The sequence below is a fragment of the Dipteris shenzhenensis genome, chromosome 9 (genome assembly GCF_047967505.1).
Source record: "Dipteris shenzhenensis isolate YYH24624 ecotype China chromosome 9, Dip_SZ_1.0, whole genome shotgun sequence".
Classification (NCBI taxonomy): domain Eukaryota; kingdom Viridiplantae; phylum Streptophyta; class Polypodiopsida; order Gleicheniales; family Dipteridaceae; genus Dipteris; species Dipteris shenzhenensis.
In genome coordinates this window covers 22,339,608-22,362,901 of record NC_141604.1, presented here as the reverse complement: position 1 = coordinate 22,362,901, position 23,294 = coordinate 22,339,608, and the positions used below count along the sequence as shown (strand labels likewise).

General features: G+C 47.7%; 2 protein-coding genes across 2 annotated transcripts in view; both read right to left on the bottom strand.

Moving 5' to 3' along the window:
• The window catches only part of LOC147898375 (Amidase family protein), a 100,050-nt gene that overhangs the window by 59,984 nt on the left and 16,772 nt on the right, over positions 1 to 23,294 (bottom strand). The gene's annotated exons all lie outside the window — the stretch shown is intronic.
• Positions 4,813 to 22,902, bottom strand: LOC147898376 (uncharacterized). Its single transcript, XM_087378823.1, has 2 exons — positions 21,280 to 22,902; positions 4,813 to 5,004 (listed from the first exon to the last, which is right to left on the bottom strand). Exons 1-2 carry the CDS (start codon positions 22,900 to 22,902, stop codon positions 4,813 to 4,815), a joined length of 1,815 nt encoding a protein of 604 aa, XP_087234949.1.

Here is a 23,294-nt window from a genome sequence, read left to right as displayed (position 1 = left end):
CCCAAGAGCTTGCTACCCATAACCCTCTATGTGGCTGTTGATCTCCCTCTTTAGTACCGACCCATATATCTTAGCCAAAGTGTGGCGAATCATAAGAGTGCAGTGGTTCAAATGTTCATGGGATCACCAGCCTTGTGTATCGGTACTATGGTGGTAGTGCTCCAGGTAGGCGGGAAGCCATGGCATACGACATTCAGATTGTCACCGCCATGATGTTGTCATGAGAGTGGAGGAGATGTGAGAGGCTACAAGTGCTTATGGGATCCAGGATGATTCGCAGTAAGCCCTCAATCCCCCATCAAATTATACAGGTAAAATTCGCCATGACTCTCCAGGTTAATGCCATCTTTCAAATAGTGACATTCCTCAACAGAGTCTGGGCCTTACCCCAGTGGTGAGTACCGGGGTTAGAATTGGAGTCCTCCAGGCGACTAGCAGAGAGCGGTGTTGATACAGCATGGTATGCACGTGTATCCACATGGTTTGGTAGTCACGTTATTCACATGGACAGACTTCCTCCCTTTCAGTACAGCTTCGATGCACCCAACCGAGATGAGATCAACCGTATCATACGATTGGACCTCCTCCAGCTCCATATATCTAGGGCTAAGGGGGGGAGGAGTTCCCCACCAAGATCCAATTCTACCATGACCACTTCTTGAGGAGCATGGTCTTGTAATCAGACCTAAGTATCTCAAGGATACAAGAGTCTCACATGCATTGAGGATCGCCATCGGTCAGTTGTGAGTCTCGTCAAATCAGCTGAGGATTGAGGCAGGGAGAGCTGCGTGCATACCCAGAGAGCAGAGGACTTGCACGCTATGCTAGATGGAGGAGATCGAGACAAAGGAGCACTTTCTATGTGTCTACCCAGTCTATTATGAGATCCGAGGACAATATCAATGCCTCTTCCAGGAGGGGCATGGCTTTAGTCCACTTACACTGTTGATCCATCCGATCAAGTTTGTGTTGGGGTCTATCTGATTGTGATGCGACCACAGAGAGATATACTGATCCGACAGACCTAAGAGCAGCAGGGATTGAGGCCACAGGTCAACGAGATCGATAGAGCACAAACACTTGTTACATATTTCTATCAATCTGAGTCAGCTACCGGCGGCGAGGTGGTGGGAGAGGAGCTTGATGAGATGAGAGCATCATAATCTACCAATGGGAGTCTCCACCACGATGCTGCCACACGAGAGACACGCGCTCCACATGCGACACGGAGAGGGCCACGCACGATCAAGGTCCGATCGATCTAAGCCCTCCTCACAGAGGTGACTGCCAGAGACGAGGAGTCACCCTTGATGTTGCCCTTCGGATACAGAGATCGAGGAGACCACACCCTCCACCGCATCGAGAGACATCTCTACAGACATAGATATGAGAGCTTCTCACATCTCATCAGAGAGCCACTAGGTTACCTGGATATATCGAACCTGGGCATGTACTAGAAGCATTAGCTCTTAGCACTTAACACTCTCCTGATATTTTGCTACTTCTACTACTTTGCTGACTAGCTTAGCACTTCAGCTTTCAGCAAAGGCCTTAGTAAGCCCTTTGCTTCAGCCCTTAGTGGCTTGTATGAGTTACCTTTTGGCTTTGCATTTGTCTCATAGGCCCGCGAGGCCTCCCACAGACGGTAATACATCTTTCACTCTCTCTCTCTCTCATGATATATATATAGTCGAGATGACTATGCTGTACTTAGGATTAAGTACTGTCATTTTGCATTTTCTGCATTCTGCATTGGTATGGTTGCTCGTTTAGTAGCTCCACTACCACAGCTCATTGTATCAGGTTTTTCACAGTCTCATAGACCCATCAGTCTTCCAAAGACTTTAATAAACTTTCTTTCTTTCTTTCTTTCATGTATGCTTCCGCACGTGTACCACTCTCACATTGTATCAAATGTTAGGTCGGCTAGGGACAAAGAGAGGGTATCTTTCATGTGCATCTTTGAAGGCTTTTGCCACGTAGATCCGAGATGATTCGAAGTGCTGATCTGCGATCCCACCACTTGGTTCAAGGCGAGCTGCAGCAAAGAAGCAGGGAACAATTCAAAGCTGTAAAGAGGGTATTGGAGTTACCTGCATCTTATAGTGAGTGAGGGCTTATTAGGCTATGTTTACCTCTGAGTGGAGGCCTATGTCAAGGCTGTAGGTAGGGCTGGCCCAGGCTATAGGCCTGTTTGACCAGGCCATTTTAGGACCTAATCCTAATCAGGTCAATCGACCACGCTTGAGTTGGTTGACTGACCAGGTCAGCCACATGGCTGGCCTAGATACTCCTGCTTTGATGAGCAACTCTTGGAGCATTCTACTCCTCCTTGTTCAGTTGATTCCCTTGTTGTACATACAATTGCCATTGCCTCATATCTGTGTTGATTCTCTCTCTATCTCTCTCTTTCTCTCCTCTGATGTATGCTTCCACACGTGCCCTTTGTCTAAGACAAGTCCATAACTGCCCTACTACTATCACAAAACCTATGTATGCTTTGAAGGCAAGATCAAGAGCACCTCATCAGTATACAAAAGTGACAATATGAGAAGTCCAAATGCCTTCATGCGGCATAGTGCAAGGCTCGAGCAAGTCAATGTAGGAGTTAACCTTGAAGGGCAATGATAAAGGGTGATGCTTTGTATGTGGAAAAGAGAAAGGGCAGCTCTATATAAATATCTCACAAAAAAGGACTTTGGCATCAGAAGTAAGTAAAGTTTGAAGTGTCTTCAACTCAAAGAAAAGATGGGAGAACTACATCCAATGAAGATGGCAATTCCAACAATGGGGAGTTACTAGAGTAGGCAGGTGCAATGGTACAATAAGATTGAAAGACATGGCTACCTTATGACCCAACGGCATACATGTTAGGTTAGTTGGGATTCATCCTCGTGAGGTTAGAGAGTAGTTAGGTCTCTACAGTCCACGTGGACCTCTTGCATGCAATCACCTACGTAGAAGGTGGTCACCTTCCTCCAGTACTCTCTAGGGCGGTCGCCTCCATTTGAGTTCTCTCCAGGGCGGCGATGAGAGTCACTCTCCATGATTTCAGCAGGGTCGTCTTCCTATTGGCTCCCGACATAGCCAGGGTCAGTAAGATTACGTGCTGTAGAGGCGGTATTATCGGTTGGTATGTAGAGGTTTATTTGTCTCGATCAGGTCAATATTTTGTGTTGTTGAGTGGTAAGCCTTTGTGTCAGAGTCTTTGTGATAGAGCCTTTGTGGCTATCTATATTGTAGTGAGCAACAAGCCCAGTAGGGATGCGCTCGTGTTTTTTATGAATAGAGGTGTTATCTTTTGGTGTAATCTGTCGCGTATCTCGGCTCTCTTTCTTTTTGAAGCTTGTATTTTGTTGTGATCAACCAAGGCAATTGCATTGCATGCATCACTTTGATATATATTGCCATTGAAATGCCTACCACCTGTCCATGCAAAAAATATTGAATCAATGATCATAGATATGGAAGACATACAAAGACACTAAATGACTTGACTTGGCAAGATGAAAATCTGCTTTGTACAAAACAAATGGCACCACAAAGCATGATTTTCAAGTTCCAATCACCTATCCTTATTTATCCATGCCATTAACTGTGTCCTTCAACTTCAGAGTAAGTAGGCAACAACTCTTGAGCTTCTCGCTAAAACTCTAGTTTGGGATGCTCCTCTTAACTAGACAAACCCTAGATGAGTCAAAGATTGCCATAGAGCCCATAGCGAATTAAATCTTCATAAGTCCTTTCTTAAGATCTCTATCAACAATGCGATAAACTTTTTCTCCTTCCTTAACCTCTCTAAAAGATCTACTTTCAATCCGCATATGTCTTAGCTCTATCCATAGCTTGGGAGATATTAGCTCTTGCAAGTACGCAGCACTAGGCACTTTCTGAGGTATTCCAACCGTAGTTGGATTCGCCGGTCTATAACCATAGTTCTTCTCGAACAGACTCATTTTTGTAAAGGAGTGTTTTCTATGATGTAGGCAAACTTCAACAATGGCAAACACTTAATTACACGTATGTTGCCTCAATGATACATATGCTCTCAACATATCCTCTAAAGTTTGGTTGACTCTCTTCATCTGATCATTCTTTTCAAGATGATTCCCACTACTCAATCCCAATGCATTAAACATTGCGGTCCAGAAATGGCAGGTAAATCTAGTATCCTTGTTTTGACACTTCACTATGGATCTGGGTAATCCATGCAAACGAAATATAATTAATAAACAAGTCCGCTACTTGCGGGACACTCTTAGTTAGAATGAAGAGAGCCATTGGTAAGACTCTCAACCACCAGAAGGATAGAATTATATCCACCTTGTGTCATAGGCAAATCCACTATGGAGTCCATGGAAATACTTTCCCATCTGCTTGATCTTATCTCCAAGAGCTGCAAATGGCCAAGTGCCTTAACCCGCTCTGCCTTACTCACTTGCACAGAAGAAACACCGCGCCACATATTCATGAATATGCTTTTTACATATTTGGCCAAAAGAAATCAAGATCGTGGCTTCTCAACACCTAGATGTCCCGCACATTGGCTATCATGGCAACTGTCAAATGACCCTCTGCCTAAGAGCATTCCAACTAGGTACAATTACCTTGCCATTACGTTTTAGCATACCATCATCTATGGTGTATCTAATTTTTTGCCTTTAGCCAACAAGGCTTGATCATCATCAAGCACCTTAATAGACATAGTTTTCATTGTCTGTTCTTCATGCAACAAAGGCCAAACAAGCTCTAAAAAAGTAAGTGGAACTATACTACCCCTCATGGACAAATTTAGAGTTAAGTATGAAAAGTCTAATACATCACTGGCAAAGGATTCAAAGTTGTAGAAATGAGTTGACTATCAGGAATGACTTCGTCAATGTTTAGTAGCTGTTCTCTAAGATCTTGGTCCTTAATAAGATAATCTGACAATGAATCACCCTTCCGCATCTTGACATTATCAAGTTCTCTTTTCAAAAAAGGCACCTTGGCCTCATTCTTTGCCTGATATGTTGGAATATGGAAGCAAGAACTAGAACTAGAACTAGAAACTGGAAATGAAATAACAAGACTGAAAGACTAGAAATACCTTGAGAAGAGTGTAGACAAGACACAAGCTAGACTGATAGATTACAATGATGTGACCCATTGAATATATGGGCCAAAGTACAAGACATAAAGCAAGAGTGCTTATGGGATAATTGTAGAAGTGCCACATGGCACACACTCAAGACATAAAGACTAGACTTAGACTTAGACTTAGACTTAGACAAATGTAGACTAGGAAATAGTACACTTAGTGTGCACTTATCTCCAACACCCTCCTTAAGTGGACACTAGGAGTAAGACAGAAAGACAAGACTAGAAGACAGACATAAAGACTGATAGGCTAAGAGACAAGATAGAAAACATGACAGACAAAAGATCCTGAGACACCCCTCCTCAAGTGATATCCTCATATGGGTCCACAAGGGTAGGGACAAGATGGATCTAAAACACAGTCAGATTGATAGACAAATAGACAGACAGACAAGACTAGATAGACAGAAGACTGACTGTAGACAAATAGAAAGACCAAGACACTAGAACCCCTTGACCTACATCATCGGTGGTCAAGGTGGTAGACAAAACATAGAAGTAATCAGAAAGCCCACTTCTCATCATGTAAGGAAGGAACAGCAGGATCAGCTGATGGAGATGTTGCAGCAACATGGGCTGAGGTAGATGCAGGAGATGATGTAGAGGTTTTGGAGTAGCAGTCCCTCTCCCGGTGATTATCACGGCCACAAATGGTGCATGGATGAGCCTTGAAACAGTCCTTCTCCACATGATTAGTTTTGCCACAATGGGTGCAAGGCTTTCTTACCTTAGAACTTCCTTTCTTTGCTAAAAATGCAATGTCAGTTACCTTTCGTTGTTGAGTTCTTTCTTCCTCTTGGAGAGCATTGATGATACCCTCAAGAGAAGGATTATTATGATACTTGAAGGTAGTGACAAGAGTAGCATAGGAGTCAGGTAAGCTTTTGAGAAGCACAGCAATAGCAATATCTTCGGAGATGGGAGACTTGACTGATGCAAGCTGAACCATAAGACTGCGAAGATAATTGACATGAGAGGCTATAGTAGCTCCTTCCTGCATATGTAGATCAAAGAATGAGATCATAAGTGCAATCTTAGAGTTTTTAGATCGGGCTCCAAAAAGAGTGTCCAAAGTGATCCATGCTTGAGGAGCAGACTGTATGTCGGAGATGTGATGAATGTAATCATCTCCAAGGCCGAGCAATATGATAGCATAGGCTTTGTCGTTCTTGGCAGCAACAACTTGCTCAGATGGACCTTCGGGAGCATCACGGTGAACAATGTCCCAAAGGCCTTCTTTCATAAGATGGCACTTGATTTTGATCTGCCAAGTATGAAAGTTGGACCCATTGAATTTGTCGATAGATATGAGAGAATGAGAGGAAGATGCCATGTGGGAAGGTCTTACCTCTTGCTAGGATGCAAGGGCAGTGTCTATTCCCTTACAATTTTGCAGAAAATAAATGAGAGGAAGAGATCCCAGAAGCCGGTTCTCTCACCACTTTGTCAGGGCCATAGCATATGACAGCCCATCGAAGTAGGAGGAACCAGCAAAAAAAGGAGAGACTGTTCAGCAAACTGAAAGAGGCAAAGCTTAGTACCTCAATCCCGGGCAGAGATAGAGATGAAAAAGGGATGCAGATCTTCGTGCAAATGAAGTCGAAGAAGTCTTCAGCCTGTGCAGGTACGGATTCCGTACAGTCGTACGGACTGTACTGACAGCTGTACGGACGGCGAGCAGAGTACGGCGTACGGACGGCGAGCAAAGTACGGCGTACGGACGGCGGCACTGTACGGATAGCAGGTACAACAGCAGGAGCGGGTGCAGATCTGTCAGTGACAGGAGATGTTGCGCAGATCTGGCGTGACAACAGATCTGGCGCTCAGATCTGTGGCTGAGCCGCGCAGATCTGGCGCTCAGATTTGGAGCGCAGATCTAGAGTAAACAGGAGCAGCTCCAGCGCAGAAAATGGAGAGGTGCTCGCATCATTGGTGGGGCAGACAGGTGCAGCATGGACAGCGGCCTGAGGCTGAGATGAAGAGGCAGATGTGTAGAAGGGGGGCGCGGTTCAGATATAGTGGCCAACAGGAGCAGCAGGCGGAGAGCGAGATAAGTTGAAAGGAGAAGATGAAGCTATGGCTGCAGCAGAGTGAGAGGAGAGGAGAGGGGATCTACATGCTCTGATACCATGTTGGAATATGGAAGCAAGAACTAGAACTAGAACTAGAAACTGGAAATGAAATAACAAGACTGAAAGACTAGAAATACCTTGAGAAGAGTGTAGACAAGACACAAGCTAGACTGATAGATTACAATGATGTGACCCATTGAATATATGGGCCAAAGTACAAGACATAAAGCAAGAGTGCTTATGGGATAATTGTAGAAGTGCCACATGGCACACACTCAAGACATAAAGACTAGACTTAGACTTAGACTTAGACTTAGACAAATGTAGACTAGGAAATAGTACACTTAGTGTGCACTTATCTCCAACATGATACATATTCTCCAAGGTATCACAAGCTTGCTTGGAAGTCCTAGAGAAGCGCATGAGGTATGAGGAACCTCTTCATAGACAAGGCAAAGAGTAACAAAACCTGGGCATACCTGGCATCCCAACTCCTCTAACCCTGTGTAGGGGCAGCAGGTGCAAGTGGGACGACCGACCTTGTCAAAGCCTGCTAATCATCTGGATTATCTCCCTACTAGGGTGTACCAAGAGCAATGACTACATCTCGTGGTCAGGCATCCTCACTTGAAGCATAACCCCATACAACCAACAGATTCTTGACCATAAATCTCGACCTGTATTGGTGCCATACAATTTATCCTCCTAGACCAAAACTCCAAAAACAACCCCTAGATTCTGATTCTGATTCTGATTCTGTGCCATCTTCAAAGCTTAATGCACAAATGCACAAATAGTCCCAAAAATTTGTGCGCTGTGAATTATATTGAAACAACAACAAAACACTATTCCACAAGCCCATACTTGGCTAGGCAAATGCAGCCTGAAAATGGATTGTCTTAGCAGTTCCAAAGAGGATCAAATCTGCCCCAAACAAGCCAATGCTTGGCACAAATAAAGCACAAGTCCCCCCTGAATTCTTTTTTTTTCTTTTTTTCTTTTTTCAAGAAAAGTACTTCATTAAGTATGAAAAAAAAAAGCAGAGCAAGCTCAAGTGCGGGAGTACATCATGTCAAGCATGAGAAAAAACAGCTCAGAATGAGCAAACAAAAATCCCAGGTGGCGGCTGAAAATGCCACCTCATCCCTGAAGGAGAGTCAGAGAAGAAAGGACAATCCTTCCAGACTCTAAGAAAAGCAACCCTCCTAGCAGTAGCAGTCCTGGAGGTTTCCCTGTATGTTCGCCCAAATGGCCATCAAAGTGTGTATAGTATCTGCCCAGATACTGGCCATAGTCTGAGAAGGGTGAACCTGGGAGTCCTCCAAAGCCTCTGTACATCTGGCTCTCCAAATATGCCATGCTGTAATACCACCCAGAATCTCCCAAGATGTGTCTACAGAAGCGTGGGGAGCTCTGAATGGAGTAAACGGAACATCCCGGAGGGAGCATGACTCCACGAACAAAAAAAGATGTGTCTGTGTCATGTCCCTCGAAGAAATCCAGTGGACCAGTGAGTGACAACCAAGCAACTGATCCCCAGGTCATGAAGAAGGGTGCTCTATGAAAAATGCAGAGTATCCTAGCAACACCCTTCCAAATCATCCTCGCCTGAGTGCACTCCCAAAGGCAGTGCTACACTGACTCAACTGCTGAGTGGCATCGAGGACATGTAGGGTCAGCCCCGAACCTGGATCTCCACAAGTTCACTGCAATCCCTCCATGAATAGTAAGCCAGATGAATAACGTGATTTTCCTATTCCAGAGGAATTTCCAAAGTCGCCTCCAAAAGTTTTTCTGCATCTCTGCAGAAATCTGAAAAGTATCCCAATGAGGAGCTCTAGAGGGCCTCTAGCCTCGACAACTGAGCTGGAATCTCCTGACATTTCTGATCGTGTAACGAAAGAAGGGGATGCTATTCTCTCGGTGCCCTGCAACTATCCACTCCCATTCCCCTGGATCCCACTGCAAGGATCTAATAGGGGAACCTCCATACAACCAAAGCCTCCAAGATCCAATAGCCATGAGAATGGGGTTTGGATCAAGATACCACTGTGAGTCTCTACCCATCTCCATGTATCCTAAAATCCTGACAGGCTGAAAAGGAGCCTCCAAAAGAATGTCCTCTGAAGATCTGTGGAGTCTGCCTCCTGCATGAACTTGAAAGACAAGGGTATCCTCATGTGCATCCCGCAATGCTATAACCTACAGAGGGATACTTGTCCTCGAAAAATCCTGGTCTGTATCCATCCACTCCACTAGTATGGCTGCATCTGTCTGCTGCATCCTGGCTGCACTTCCTCTGAGGTGACAAACTGAACGAGCTCTTTGATCCTCTGGAAGCATCCTGAAAGCTTTCCAAGCACCCACCGTGGATGTAGGTCCCAACTCCCATCTAGACCACTGCATATAACGTGACATGCCCAGTGATCTGCCATGCTCATCTAGTATGTAATCATTCCACATGACGGGCTGCCTGTAAATTTCTTCACGACAGGAGGGTGGAACTCTTTGAAGAGTACTTCTGAAGCTGTCCCAAGCTTTCAAAATGGCAGCCATGAGAGGGGATGTAGGAGATCTGAGACGAGCTAACGTAAAGATCCATTTAGGGCTGTCCATCCAATCTCCTTCCCGAGAAGGTGTGCATGTCTATATACTGCGTAAGAAAAAATCCTTCCAAGACTCTTGACAGGCATCAAACCTCTGACCACCATCTTGCAGAGCAAGTGCCTCCCTTGGTGCCCAAGGCAGGTGACCAAAAAGTATGGCCGGAAAGAAGCTTACCTGACTTGGCACAATCTCTACCATCCAACTTGTGCTCTTGGAGCATAAGGATATCAATGGGACCACCTGAATGGAGTTGGTTATGAATCAACTGCCTACGCCGGCAATGAGGTATACCACCGAGGCCCTGAACGTTCCAACTAACGATCCTCATTGATGGGAGGAGGAGGCCTGGTGGTGGAGAAAATCATCTCCTGTGAAAAAGTCCTCCTGTCAAGCGGAGGGAAATCAATCGATGAAAGAAAACCCACTCTAGCAGAGGGGGAAACCCTGTCCAACAGAATCCCAAAAACCAACTCCCCCAAGGTAGAGGGTACAAACTCCTTCTCTGTCTCAAACTCTGCCAAATCTGCCAGTACTGCAAAAGAGTTCCTGTAGGAGGGAACTGGCATAGGAGTGCGAAGAATCCCTGCACCCGAGGGAGAAGGAGAAAAAACCCCCTTACCTCTATCAAGAGGTGAAGTGTGACTAACAGAGGGAGGGGGCTGATCAGGAGCATCAGTGATAGGACCTGAAGAAATGGGTTGCCCCTCCTGATGAGCAGGTGGGGGGACTGGGGCAACCACATCTACGCCTGCACGCATATCACTTGCATGTAACTGAGAATGGTCCGAGGTGCCTCGTAGAGGTGGCGGAGTGTCAGCAACCCTTACATGCATCCAACGGGGTACTGATCGTACTGTGCGCGCTGAAGAAGAGGATCTAGGTCTAGCGGCTGGTCCTGAAGGTCCTGGGTGAGAAGGGGGGGCTCTGGTAGCGCATGTAGAAGAAGCAGGACGAGAAGGCCGAATAAACCGTTTGGGCCTTTTCTTCTTCCTTGGGCAATCCCTAACGAAGTGCCCAAGGGTCCAGCAAATCCTGCACTGATCCTGTCTCCCAGCAACCTCGACTCTCTATCGAAAAAAGGAACCATCTAGTCGTTGAAGCATAATGTGATCATCTGTAATATTAGGATCAAAGACGATGACCCTTGCTCGTGGCACCCCATCTGATTTGACAGCCTCTGCCACTGAAGAGGGCATGCCAGGGAGGGGGGGGATCTCTGTGACCAACCCAAAAGTGGCTCCTATGGACGGTAAGAGTTGATGGTAGACCTGAAGAAGGCCGCGGAATCTGATGAAAAGTGAGGTAACCCTGCTATCTTCCTCTACTGGATTGAAACCCAAAGTGAAGGGTGTCAAAAGATCCTCCTGGAGCTCAATGCCAAAGGACTAGCCTTGAGTACTAAACCTGCTGACTCTGGAGAATCAAGTACCACCTGGAATAACCTTCGTTCGAGCAGACGAACATCGGTGAGGTGCCCTACAAGGTCTCCAGGTAAAGCCGAAAGCATCCAATCCCTAGCCTGTAGCCTAGAGGGGTGGGAAGAGCAAAGAGTGAGGTGGTATACTCCTGCTCTGAATCTATCTTCAGCTGCTGAAGCTCGTCTTTGGAAAAGGTAACTGTTTTTGAGGCAGGTGGAAGCGGTCGAGGATTGGCTGAATGGGAACCCATTCGTCTTTCAAGGTGGAATGGCCAACACGAACACGAAGATGCTCTGTCCGTCCAACAACCTGTTGCCAGAGAGAGAAAATCTCTCTTTTGTTCCTAGAGGAGTTGAAGAGGAGGGGGGGGGAGAGGATAGCGGGGGGCCATGCAAGGGGGGGCAGGGTAGGGAAGGAGGAGAGGGGCAGGGAAGGAGGGGAGGGGGAGGGAAGGATAGAGGTGGTGAGGCAAAGGCTGAGGGGGGCAGAGGGAGGGAGGGAGGGGCAGAAGGTAGGGGCGGGGGAGGGGAAGGGAAGGAGGGGCAGCGGCGGGGTAGGGAGAGGAGGGGAGAGGGCAGCTGGGTAGGGGATGCAGGGGGTAAGGAGGTAGGGGCAGCGGGGGGGTAGGGAGACACGGGGAAAGCAGCAAGGGTAGGGAGGAAGGTAGCGGGGTAGGGAGGGAGAGGTAGCGGGATAGGGAGGGAGAGGTAGCGGGGGTAGGGAGGGAGAGGGAGGGAGGGAAGCGGGAGAGGCAGCGGGGGGGACAGCAGTGGGAGAAAGAAAGAAAGAAAGAAATTTTATTAGAGTCTTCGCAAGACCGATGGGTCTATGAGACTGAAAGAAAACCTGATACAAATCACAGTAAGGATGGAGCTACTGAAACGAGCATCATCACCCATGCTAAATCCTAAGTCTGATCATACATAATCAAATCAAATACATCTGGATGTAACAATGAAAAGAAAAGGACTGGAGCGGAGCGGAATCCTCCGTATGTCATGTCGCCCTAGCTGGTGCATAGCCGGTGATGGGATGCTGGTGCCCGTCAAGGGGTGTTGTACGTCTCGGTCTCCTGGACAAGGCTCGATGCAAGACCAGAGCCACCATGACTCCCGTGGGACGTATCCCGGGTCTAAACAATGATGGGAGGTCCCCCAGAGTGATCTGTGTGTCCCCTCGATGTCTCGTGTGTCATGCTGTGATCGTCGGGTCGGGGTCTCTGTCACGCCTATGGCTAGAGACTGGACAATCAATGTCACTCGATGGGAAGAACTCTGTGATCTTGCTCTGAGAGGTGTCTGATGATGTGGCCAAGCTCCCCGTCGCCTGAGTAAGTACTCTCTGTGTCAGACCCCCTCGTGAATGAAGGCCGCGAGGCATCTCTGATCTGGGTAGGCGAGGAATCTGGAAAGGAGCCCGGAGCTGTCTCTGAAGAGGCAGTGGCAGCGACCTCGGATCTCGTAGTACACTGGGCACCTGAAAATAAAATGCTCCTCCGACTCGACCTCTCGATAGTCGCACAATATGCATAAGCGATGCTCCCTAGGAATCCCCTCTGCTCTGCCGCTCTCTATGCGGAGGCGGTGTGATGATACCCGAAACTGTCCGATGGAGATCCGTAGTAAGTGACGCATATGAAGCTCAGTGTACCCCGGTGGTGTGATGAATCCCTCCTCCGAAATACGAAGACAGTAATCTCTGTAGAAACTCAGCTTCACTAGAAGCTCCCTTGGCTCCAACCAGGTCCTAAAGCTGTGTAGCTGCAGGAGATCCTCACGAATGACCTAATTGGTGTGTGGCCCGATCGGGATGGTGGATGGGAGTACCGGAGGGCCAACTAAACTGTACTGAAAAGGAGGTATTGTATCGATGTGAAACCCTAGTCTCACAAACCATCTGTGAGTCCGTGCATACCAGCATCGCTCGTCTCCCTCTGCTGCCAACCTCATGGAGGAATCAAGAGCCAACCATGGCAACCTCTGTATCCCTAATGTGCAGTTCCCATATGATCTAACCCAGTGTAGATATATAATGGTCTGAAAGGCTGCATCTAGCTGGAGTGGAGAAGCACCAAACTCGGCCTGAATGATGTGATGTGGTACAAACGGTTTCCCCCGAATCATCCGTGAGAGCATGAGGATCTGCAGGCGCTCCACCCGTGTCCACTCTATCTCTGACATGTTAGGCCCCCAACAAGGGCTGCCATACATACCGGCTGGTCGGACCAAGGAGTCCAAGAGAAGAGCCTTGGTCCGAGGATCCTGGAAGTGGGAGTGGAAGCATTGTCTCACTAGCCGAGCTAGTGAGGCGTATCCCCTGCTCAATCTGGCCTACATCGCTAGTCTCATCGTGAAGATCGGGCCGGAGAAGATGACCCCCAAGTAAGTGTATGAGGATACGATCTCAACTGGTGACCCACCGAAAGTAAAAGTAAACTGCTTCCATTGCATGTTTGCTCAAGAGGTGTTAAAGATCATGACCTTGGTCTTGCCAAGGTTGACCTCCAAATCATGGGATAAACAAAAAGCCTGCAGTGCATCTAGGTGCCACTGGAGCCCCTCAGGTGTGGACGACAAGAGTGCCTGCAGTGCATCTAGGTGTCGCTGGAGCCCCTCAAGTGTGGACGACAAGAGTGCCACGTCATCTGCATAAAAAAGAATCCTGATGATGATCCCGGCAAGTGAGCAACCGGTCCCTCAGAACGCCCCCATGAAAGTCTCAAGCTCATCGATGTAGAGGCCAAACAGGGTCGGTGATAAGGGACAACCCTGTTTGACTCCTATGGTACTCAAGATCTCATCTGTCCAACCTGCGCCTGTCCGAACTCGGCCTGAGACTCTCTCATACAGTGCAATGACTGCCCAGATGATCTCCTGATCAAATCCCAGTGTCTGTAGGTGTGTGATGAGACGAGCTCGAAGTACTGTGTCAAAGGCTTTGCGGAAATCCACAAAGCAGCAATATACCCTCTCCTTCCGTGATATTGCCTCCTCAATGATACTCCTGAGTGTGAGTATGTGATCCATAGTCCCATGGCCTCGCCTGAAACCGGCCTTACCCTCTACTCTGAGCCCTCTCATCTCTGCGAACAGGCTGACCGACGCATCCAATACAGCTACATAGATCTTGGACATCACATGTCCAATCATGATAGTCCTGTAGTTACTCGGGTTCATGGGATCCCCTGCCTTGTGGATGGGGGTGATGGTGTTGAGTGTCCAGGTGCGGGGGAAACCAAGGCAAACAGCGTCATTGAATAGCTTTGCTAGGATCGGGGCTAACGTGTCAATCCCATATGCGATAAACTCAGTGCATAGCCCCTCGTGATCCTTAGCTCGGCCATTGTGCAGTTTCAATGTCGCATCCTTGACTCCCCCTCTGATGAACAACGAGCAAGTGGTGGGGCGACGTGTGTGTATGAGATCTGGAGTGGGCTGGTGTGGGACATCATAAAGATGGTGTGCATACAGTGGTGTCGCATCCTCGTCCATGCACAGGGTGGGATGCTCTCGTAGAGCGGCTCGGCGTCGGAGTGTCGCTAGTCGAGCATGTGAATCTTTGAAGCGAATGACTAGGGGCTGCTCTCGGTTGGGATCTCTCCCAACACGCCATGCTCCCTCTATGCCATGGTCGGGGACCCCCATGGTAGTGGTCACAAAGGTGATTGCCTCCTCCATGGGTGTCGTAGTGGTGCTGGTGCTGTCTCGCGTGATCCCTTGTATCCGGATGTTGAGGGCCTTCGATGCCCTCTGTTGCTGCTCCTGTATGGCGGCTGAAACGGTTGCCTTTGCAGGCTCCCGTTTCGCCACGTCCACCCATCTAGTCGTTTTTGCTATAGCCGACTGTATCGTGGCTATCTATGCCTCCATCTCTGTGACTGGGGTCCCTCCAGGCGCTGCTCTGAGGGTCCCGAGCTCCTCTCAAAGTTGTGTGATGTCGTGCCTAAGTCCCTGGATAAGCGTGCCCTGCTCGTGTATAATGCGGGCCTGCTCCTGGGTGTAATGTGTCAGCTCTGCCTGACGAGCCCGGATGCTGTGTATCTCAGCCAATAGGGAGTCCCAAGCATCTAGTGGGAGCCTAAGATGTCCTGGTCCAGGTGGGAACTGGATCTCGAGAGGGGTTGGAATGAAGGTGGGCTGCTGAGGTTGTACTGAGGGTGGGGACAGCATGATCTGGGTGGGGGAGTGGTATGTAGGAGTAGCGAGGCCGGACGAGGTGATGAAGGGTGGCTGACTGAGAGGTAGAGGTGATACGAGGGGAAAGTACTGTGGAGCCGTGGCCGGTGGGGCCAGTGGTGAGGCTACTGTAGAGGAGACCTGTGATGTGGATGCAGGAGAGGGGGAGGAGAGAGGTGGCGTAGATGATGAGGCGGATGATGGTGGTGAAATAGTGGTGGTAACCATAGAGGTCGAGGATGTGGTGAGCGGCATGGACTTTGGGTGGGCTCCTTTCTTCTGGGCCGCGGTGCTGTCTACTGTCAAACCGCTCCGGTTGCTGCGTTTGTTGAAGTCCTCCAGATTGAGTTGTTTTTGTGTTTTCGCCTTGTCACCGTTCCCCTTCCCCATCTCCACGCGTATGCAAATTTGGACCGAAGGGTCTCCCGCCTAGTCTCCTGTCCTCATCCCCCTGTTCCCTTCATTATAGGGGAGGCACAGCAGGCAAAGAAGGGATTGCAATAGGTGGGAGCTGTTGGAGAACCCCCGCTCGCAGCTCCGACCCTTTTTTTTTTATAAATATAATTTATTTATTTATTTTAAAACGAGGGGGGGGGGGGGGGGTTTGCTGAGCGAGGGGTAACAGAGGGGTAGCTGGGGTAGCAGAGGGGGTAGCAGGGGGGAAGGGAAGGGAGCGGGAGAGGCAGCAGTGGGTGAAGAGAGGGAGGGAAGGGGAGGTGAGGGGGGGAAGAGAGGGAGGGAAGGGGGGGAAGGGAAGGGAAGGGGGGGAAGAGAGGGAGGGAAGGGAGCGGGAGAGGCAGCAGCGGGTGAGGGGGCAGCAGCCCGGGAGGAGGGGCTGGCAGGAAGAGGAGGAGGGAGGGGAAGGGAAGGGCTGGGATTGAGGGGTGCAGGACGGAGGGGAGCAGGGAGCAGCAGGACGGGGAGCTCAGCCGTCCCCCTTGAATTCTGAGTGTACCTGAAATGGAAATTCCCCAAGGCACGAGACCTACAAATGCGAGCAAAGGAGAAACAAACCAAAACCCAAATGCAAGCAAGGGGTAAACTGAATTGTCACCAGCAGTAAACCCTTATGTAGGCACCACAAATCACCTCGAAATGCAACTAAAGAGTAGCATAATCCCAAGCGAAAGACTGAGTGCAGCACAACTCCCAATGCAAGGACTAAACAAGACAAGCATGTACTTGCAATATACAAGCTGATTTGAAGGCTGTTTTGTCAAAAACAGAATATACCTAGATGAATCCAGGAACATTCCCAAACTCATCCTTAAAAACACAACATAGTGCAGTTTCAATCTCACGAGAGTCACTCATAAGATTGAAAACCATAAACTCCATCACGCATAGCAAGGACTAGCTACTATGACATCCCCACTGACGTCATCAGCGCCCAACAGTGGGTGTAGACCATAGTATAAAAGTATGCTCTCACACATACAAATCCACACACCCACACATACTTGAGCATCCATTTATACAAAGTCTTCATACTGAGTTTCTATCGGCACTCTGGAGGTGAAGGGCAAACTCAGCCATGACGAAGGCTAGCACTAAAGGAGAAGGCTAATAAAAAAGTAGTCCAAATCTCTTCATTCAAGCTACAACTGCTTGTGAAGTCTAAACGATTTCATTTTAGTCTCTCCCAAATGAGCATCTAAATCTAAATCTAGTTGATAGGGCAACGCACCATTTAAGATAGAAAGAATTATCGCAATATCAGCATGACCTAGGGGAGAGGTGTAGTCCACACTTTGCAACAGGGCCTCTACACACAAATGCTTCCTTTCAGATCATATACCTCAACCGAGCTAGACAATATGCCCTAACAAATGTGTACAAACACAGGTTACCATGGAGGGCTCTTTCATCGTTTATGCAGCTCATAGCAAAGGGAGATGAGCGGTGCTGCTAAGCACCAGTCACTAGATCGTTCCATTCACATGGTGTAGAGAAGGGGGAAGGGGCAGATTTGGAGATGGGGAGAGAATAGCAAAAGGAAGGGAGGAGAAGAGACGAGAAGGGGAAGGAGAAAGGAAGAGAGAGAAGGCTGAGGGAATAGAGAGAGGGAGAGAGAGTGTGTGTGAGCGTAGGCAGCAGGTAGCAGGAAGGAGGGAGAGTAGATAGAATTAGATGTCACATCAAAAAGTCCCTTACAATCCTTTTGGGTTGACTTATATAGTCCCCCACAGTTCCCACATTTCCCCTACTATTCTCCCATCTATTTCCCCCTTAAAATCCTTCTTTTTCCCACCTTCATTACAGCCATCCCTTCCCAAAGAATTTTGCCCTCAAAATTTCCAAGAGGTTGCCCTGGATAAGAAGGATACAACAGAAACTGATCAGCTCTGTAGGAGATAGGGGTAGTCCTGCACAATGCTCTCAGGTTGCCAAGAATTCTCATCTTCCGTTAAACCTTTCCATTTGATGAGGTATTCTGTGTAGGCTTTGTTCTTGAGTACATGATCTCTGAAGCCCTTGATTTGCTCCGGCACATAGATTATGTGGCCCTCTTCATCCATAGGAGGCAGCTCAGGAAGAACCTGGACATGCTGTCCGACATGTGGTTTCAGCAAGGATACATGGAAAACATTATGGATCTTGGAGGTACTCGGTAGTTCCAACTGATATGCTACCTGCCCAACTTTGCGGATTATTTTGTAGGGGCCATAATACCTGTGGGCAAGCTTTGTGTTGGTATTACCTTTCAGCGAGGAATATCGATTCTTATGGAGACGTAAATGCACATAATCCCCTTCTTCAAAAGATAAGTACCTCCTTTGTTCATCCGCATACTTCTTCTGCTTGGCTTGGGCATCCTGCATATTCCTCTTAGCCAACTGCAGAAGGGCATTCATACTCTCCAAATCATTCCTTGCTTGCTGATTTTTCACAGCCAAGTCTGCAACCCTGAAGGCATTCCCACTTTGCATCCATACATAGCCTCGAATGGACTCATGCCAATAGAGAGGTGTTAGGTGCTGTTGTAGCAAAATTCAGCCGATGCTAACCATTTGTCCCAAGACTTCTGCGTGTCATGACAGTAATGCCTTAGATACTCCTCCAACCACTTGTTCACCCTCTCTGATTGTCCATCCGTCTGTGGATGATAAGCAGTACTAGGCGCAAGGGAAGTACCAACTGCAGTGAATAACTCCTACCAAAAATGACCCATAAATTTAGCATCCCTGTCACTGACAATCTCCTGAGGAAAACCATGGTGCTTGAACACATACTCAATGAATTGCCAGGCAACCTGTGAAGCAGAGTACCGAGTTTTAGTCGGTATGAAATGGGCCTGCTTAGTCATCTTGTCAACCACCACAAATATGCTATCCCAACCCTTATCTGTAGAAGGCAAGCCTGTAATGAAGTCCATGGCAATGTGAGTCCATTTGCCTTCAGGAATGGGTAGCGGTTGCAGAAGGCCTGCGGGTAACCGGCTGTCCACTTTATTTTGTTGGCAGGGCAAACATTCACTGACAAACTTAACCACATCTCACCACAAACCATCCCAAATAAAGCTCTCCTTGACTTTTTCATATGTTTTTGTGATACCCGTATGCCCTGACATAGGGGATGAGTGCATTTCCTGTAATACCATCAACCTCTGTACTTGGAGTCTGGCACAAGATAAATTCTGTCCCTGCACCATAACAGTCCGTTGCGGAGCTGAAATCGAACATGTCCTTGGCTGGACGGACTCTGTAACTCCACAAAAATAGGAGCTGCATCAGAATTTTGCATGTATTCCTCCTGAATCCCAAGTATCCACTCCTGATGAAGCGTGGAAATGGCAAACAGTTTGCATGACCACATCCTGGACAAGGCATCAGCAACCACATTCTCTTTCCCCTTTCTATATTCAATGTCAAAATCATAGGACTGAACTGCAAGCCATCCATCTCTTCTGCTTCATGGATAAATTAGGCTACGTTAAGAAGTACTTGAGTGTCCTGTGATCCGTTTTGACCTTAATCTTGCTACCGTACAGGTAGTGGTGCCATTTTGCAAAAGCATGCAAGATTGCCAGCATCTCTTGATCATAAACATGATAATTCATTTCTCTGGCATTAAACTTCCTGCTCTCAAAAGCAATCACACCATGCTCTTGTTTTAGGACAGCCCCTAAACCTTTGCCACTAGCATCCGTCTCAATAATGAAAGACCGTGAGAAATCAGGGCACACCAATACAGGTGCATTGCTAAGGGCATCCTTGAGGTTATCAAAGCTGAGTTGTGCTGCTTCTGACCATTGGAAGGCATCCTTTTTCAGCAAATCAGTGAGAGGGGCAGCCCTTTTGGCGAAGTGCCTAATGAATCTCCTGTAAAAAGAAGCAAGACCCAAGAAACCTCTGAGCTGAGTGGTATTTTGTGGCTGCGGCCACTCCTTAATGCATTTCACCTTAGCTGGGTCTACCTTGATTCCGTACCTGCTTACAACATGACCAAGATATTCAACCTCCTCTGCCATAAATGTGCACTTGCTGGCCTTGGCATAAAGCTGATGCATTCTCAAGATTTCTAGCACTTGTCGGACATGGTCAATGTGTTCCTGTGCATCCTTACTATAAATGAGAATGTCATCGAAAAATACCAGCACACATTTGAAAAGAAGGTGGTGTAAGATCTTGTTCATGAGTGCCTGGAAGGTGGTTGGTGCATTAGTCAAACCAAAAGGCATCACCTTGAACTCATATAATCCTCTTTCTGTACGAAAGGCAGTCTTATGCTCATCACCCTCTTTCATCCTGATCTGATGGTAACCTGACCTCAAATCAATCTTCGTGAAATACTGAGCACCCTTGAGTTCATCCAGCAGGTCATCAATCCTGGGGATAGGAAACCTGTCCTTAATGGTGGTCTTATTCAATTCTCTGTAATCAATGCACATACGAAAAGAGCCATCCTTCTTTTTCACCAGGAGTACTGGAGATGCAAATGGCGAGGTGCTATGAGCAATGAAGTTTTTCTAAAGCAAATCTTGCACCTGTGTTGCCACTTCTTCCCGTTCAACCTTAGAGAGTCGGTACGGGGCCTTGTTTATTGGTTTACTACCATGTTCCAGGACTATAACATGATCAACATCTCTTTTTGGGGGCAACTGAGATGGCATATCAGCAAACACATCCCCAAATTCTAAGAGCAATTTCTGCATTTCACAATTATCCACATGGGGAATACCACCCTCCTGAGGTACAGAGACATTCAATGCATAAATGGCACTTTCGTTCTTGAGCTCCCTAGCTAGCTGCCTTGCTGAAATGACCTGCAATTTCTGATTCACAATGCCCTGCAATGTAACAGTTCTACCTTTGTGGCAAAACTCAAGAGATAAAGCATTCAAATCTATACTGATTTTCCCCAGGGATTTCAGCCAATCACAACCCAGGACAGCATCTATGGGTCCCATATCCAATGCCAAAAGATCACCTGCAAACTCATAATGATCAGAAAACTTGATCCTGGCATCCTGGCAACAATGTCTGCTGATCATGTGCTGTCCATTCGCGATCTCCACTTTCAGACCATGGTCTATCTCTGTAGCAACTAATCCCAATCTTTGCAATGTTCTACAATTAATGAAATTGTGAGTGCTACCACTGTCTACCAATACATGGACAGATCTGCCATTAATCATTCCCTTCAACCTGATTGTGTCAGCACTTTTGGCACCCATCAAGGCATGTAGTAGATGGTATACAGTGTAGACTGGGCATCCCAATAAATCTGTTCATCATCCACAGGAACATTACCATTAGCATCACCTCTGATAGGAAAAGGCATTGTAGGTTGATGCTCCAACACAGAGAGTGTTGGCTTACGGCCTTTCCTGCTACATGTAGGCTGAATATTAATCTCATGCATCACATGAGTGGTTTGCTCAATAGCCCCACCCGGATCAAAAGGAAAAACAGTCCCCTTTGTGGCATCTGTGTCAGGAGACTCATCTACATCATGAACTCCAGTCAATTCCTCATGAGAGACATCATGGGGGTCTGCTACATCAGCCACTTCATCATCATCAGATAATTCAATTATCATGCTGAGTTTGGCTGAGCTGACATTCTTCATTTTGCACACATCTCGGTGCTCAGGTATCCATTTCTCTCCACACCTAAAGCATAAATTTGCCTTCTTCCTACTGTCCATTATGGCTCTGGAATGTTGTTTAACTTCTGATTGGCCAAAACCAGCGCTGGGTTTGACACCTGTCTTTGCATCCATGGGCATGTATGGCTTTGCATATGGCATCTTACTTCCAGAAACCGTTGGATATCGTGGGAAGGAAGCAGCTGCTGGTTTCTTATCAATCCAATCAGCAGAATTTGTCTTCCTGTCAGCATCATAAGCAGTACCATAGAAGCTATGTGACACATGCTTGTACTTGCCAGCATATTTTGGCTCAAACACCTCAGCAAGCTGGGCTGCTCGCTCAATGGTTAGAGGATTGTGAGCTCTCACATCAGCAGCTAGAGAGGGATCTAAGCCTTGTATAAAACGCAGCAACTTCCCTTTCTCAGAAATATCCTGTACAAACAAAGAAAGTCTCCAAAAACGCTGCAAGTACTCCTGGACCGTACCTGTTTGTGACAGTGCATAGAATTCAGCAAGGTACTGTTCAAGGATCACAGCCGAGACGAAGGTCGTGACCATAAGCTCCTTGAACTGTTTCCAGGTGGTAGGCTTCTGAGGTGACTCTCGCATGTAACGCCACCATGTATGTGCATAATCCTGTAAATGCATGCCAGCAAAAATGATCCTCTCCTCATCATTCTTAGGGTAGAAGCGAAAATAATCTTCAAGCTTCGTGAGCCACTCCTCCAACTCATTGGGAGTGCGAGTGTCACCCTTAAACTTATGCACAGAAATTTTTTCTTTCACATCTTTGGCTGCGTTATTCCTATAGTGACTACCAGCATACTCACGCTTGAAGCTCACATACTGTGAAAAGGGCATCTCATTACGAACATCCTCAGGCAAAGCCCTATATGAACGTAAGGCATCTGAAAGCATATCATCCATGTTTGCATGCTGCCCACTTCCAGCATCATGCTGGTTAGGAGAACCACTCCCCTGATGCATAAAGTGCGTCTGACTGAAAGCATTACCTCCCTGATACGCAGGCTGAGTCTGACTGAATGTATTAACAGGAGGTGTCATCGAAGCATGCAATCCCTGCTGAGTCTGCCTGCCATAAACATCTCGGTGGGTGGGTGGCATAGAAAAAGGTTGAGAAGAGGACTGGCCCCTCTCCCAACTGCCCTGAAACCCAACACCCAATCCAGGCATGCTCGCCGTTGGCAAAAATGTGCCAATGGGCCGGCCCAAAATGGACGGCTCAGCCAATGAAATATGCGAGCCAAATGGAGGCCTGGAATCAATAAGAGAAGTGCTCGGCGGCACGGGCAAGGCATCACCAAAATCAACATAATTCCCATGCTGGGGTGCATGCATAGAACCAACATCATAAGTGCGACGGCCATCGGCCATAAATCCCCTGTGTGGGTCAGGAAAATCACCCTGGCTATCCGACTGATCCCCGTGCTGGGGTGCGGGCTGCTTACCCTTATCGTGCATACTGATAGCGGTAGTGATCTGTTGCCCAAGGTTCTTACCCATCTGGGTGATAGCTGTATCGTGCATAGCCATAGCAGTGGTGAGCTGCTGCCCCAACTGCTGACCCATCTGCTGAAAATCCCCCTGAAGCATCGAGGCCAATGCATCTAGAAACTGTGTCGGTAGGCATAGAAGAAACTGGCTGTGAAGGAGATGCACCCTCTCGGACCGGCATCTGCTCCTGCTGAGCAACATCGTCACCGTGCTGAGATGACTCATCCGACCGGGGTGCACGTTTGGGTGCCATGAGTGACACGAGGAAAATG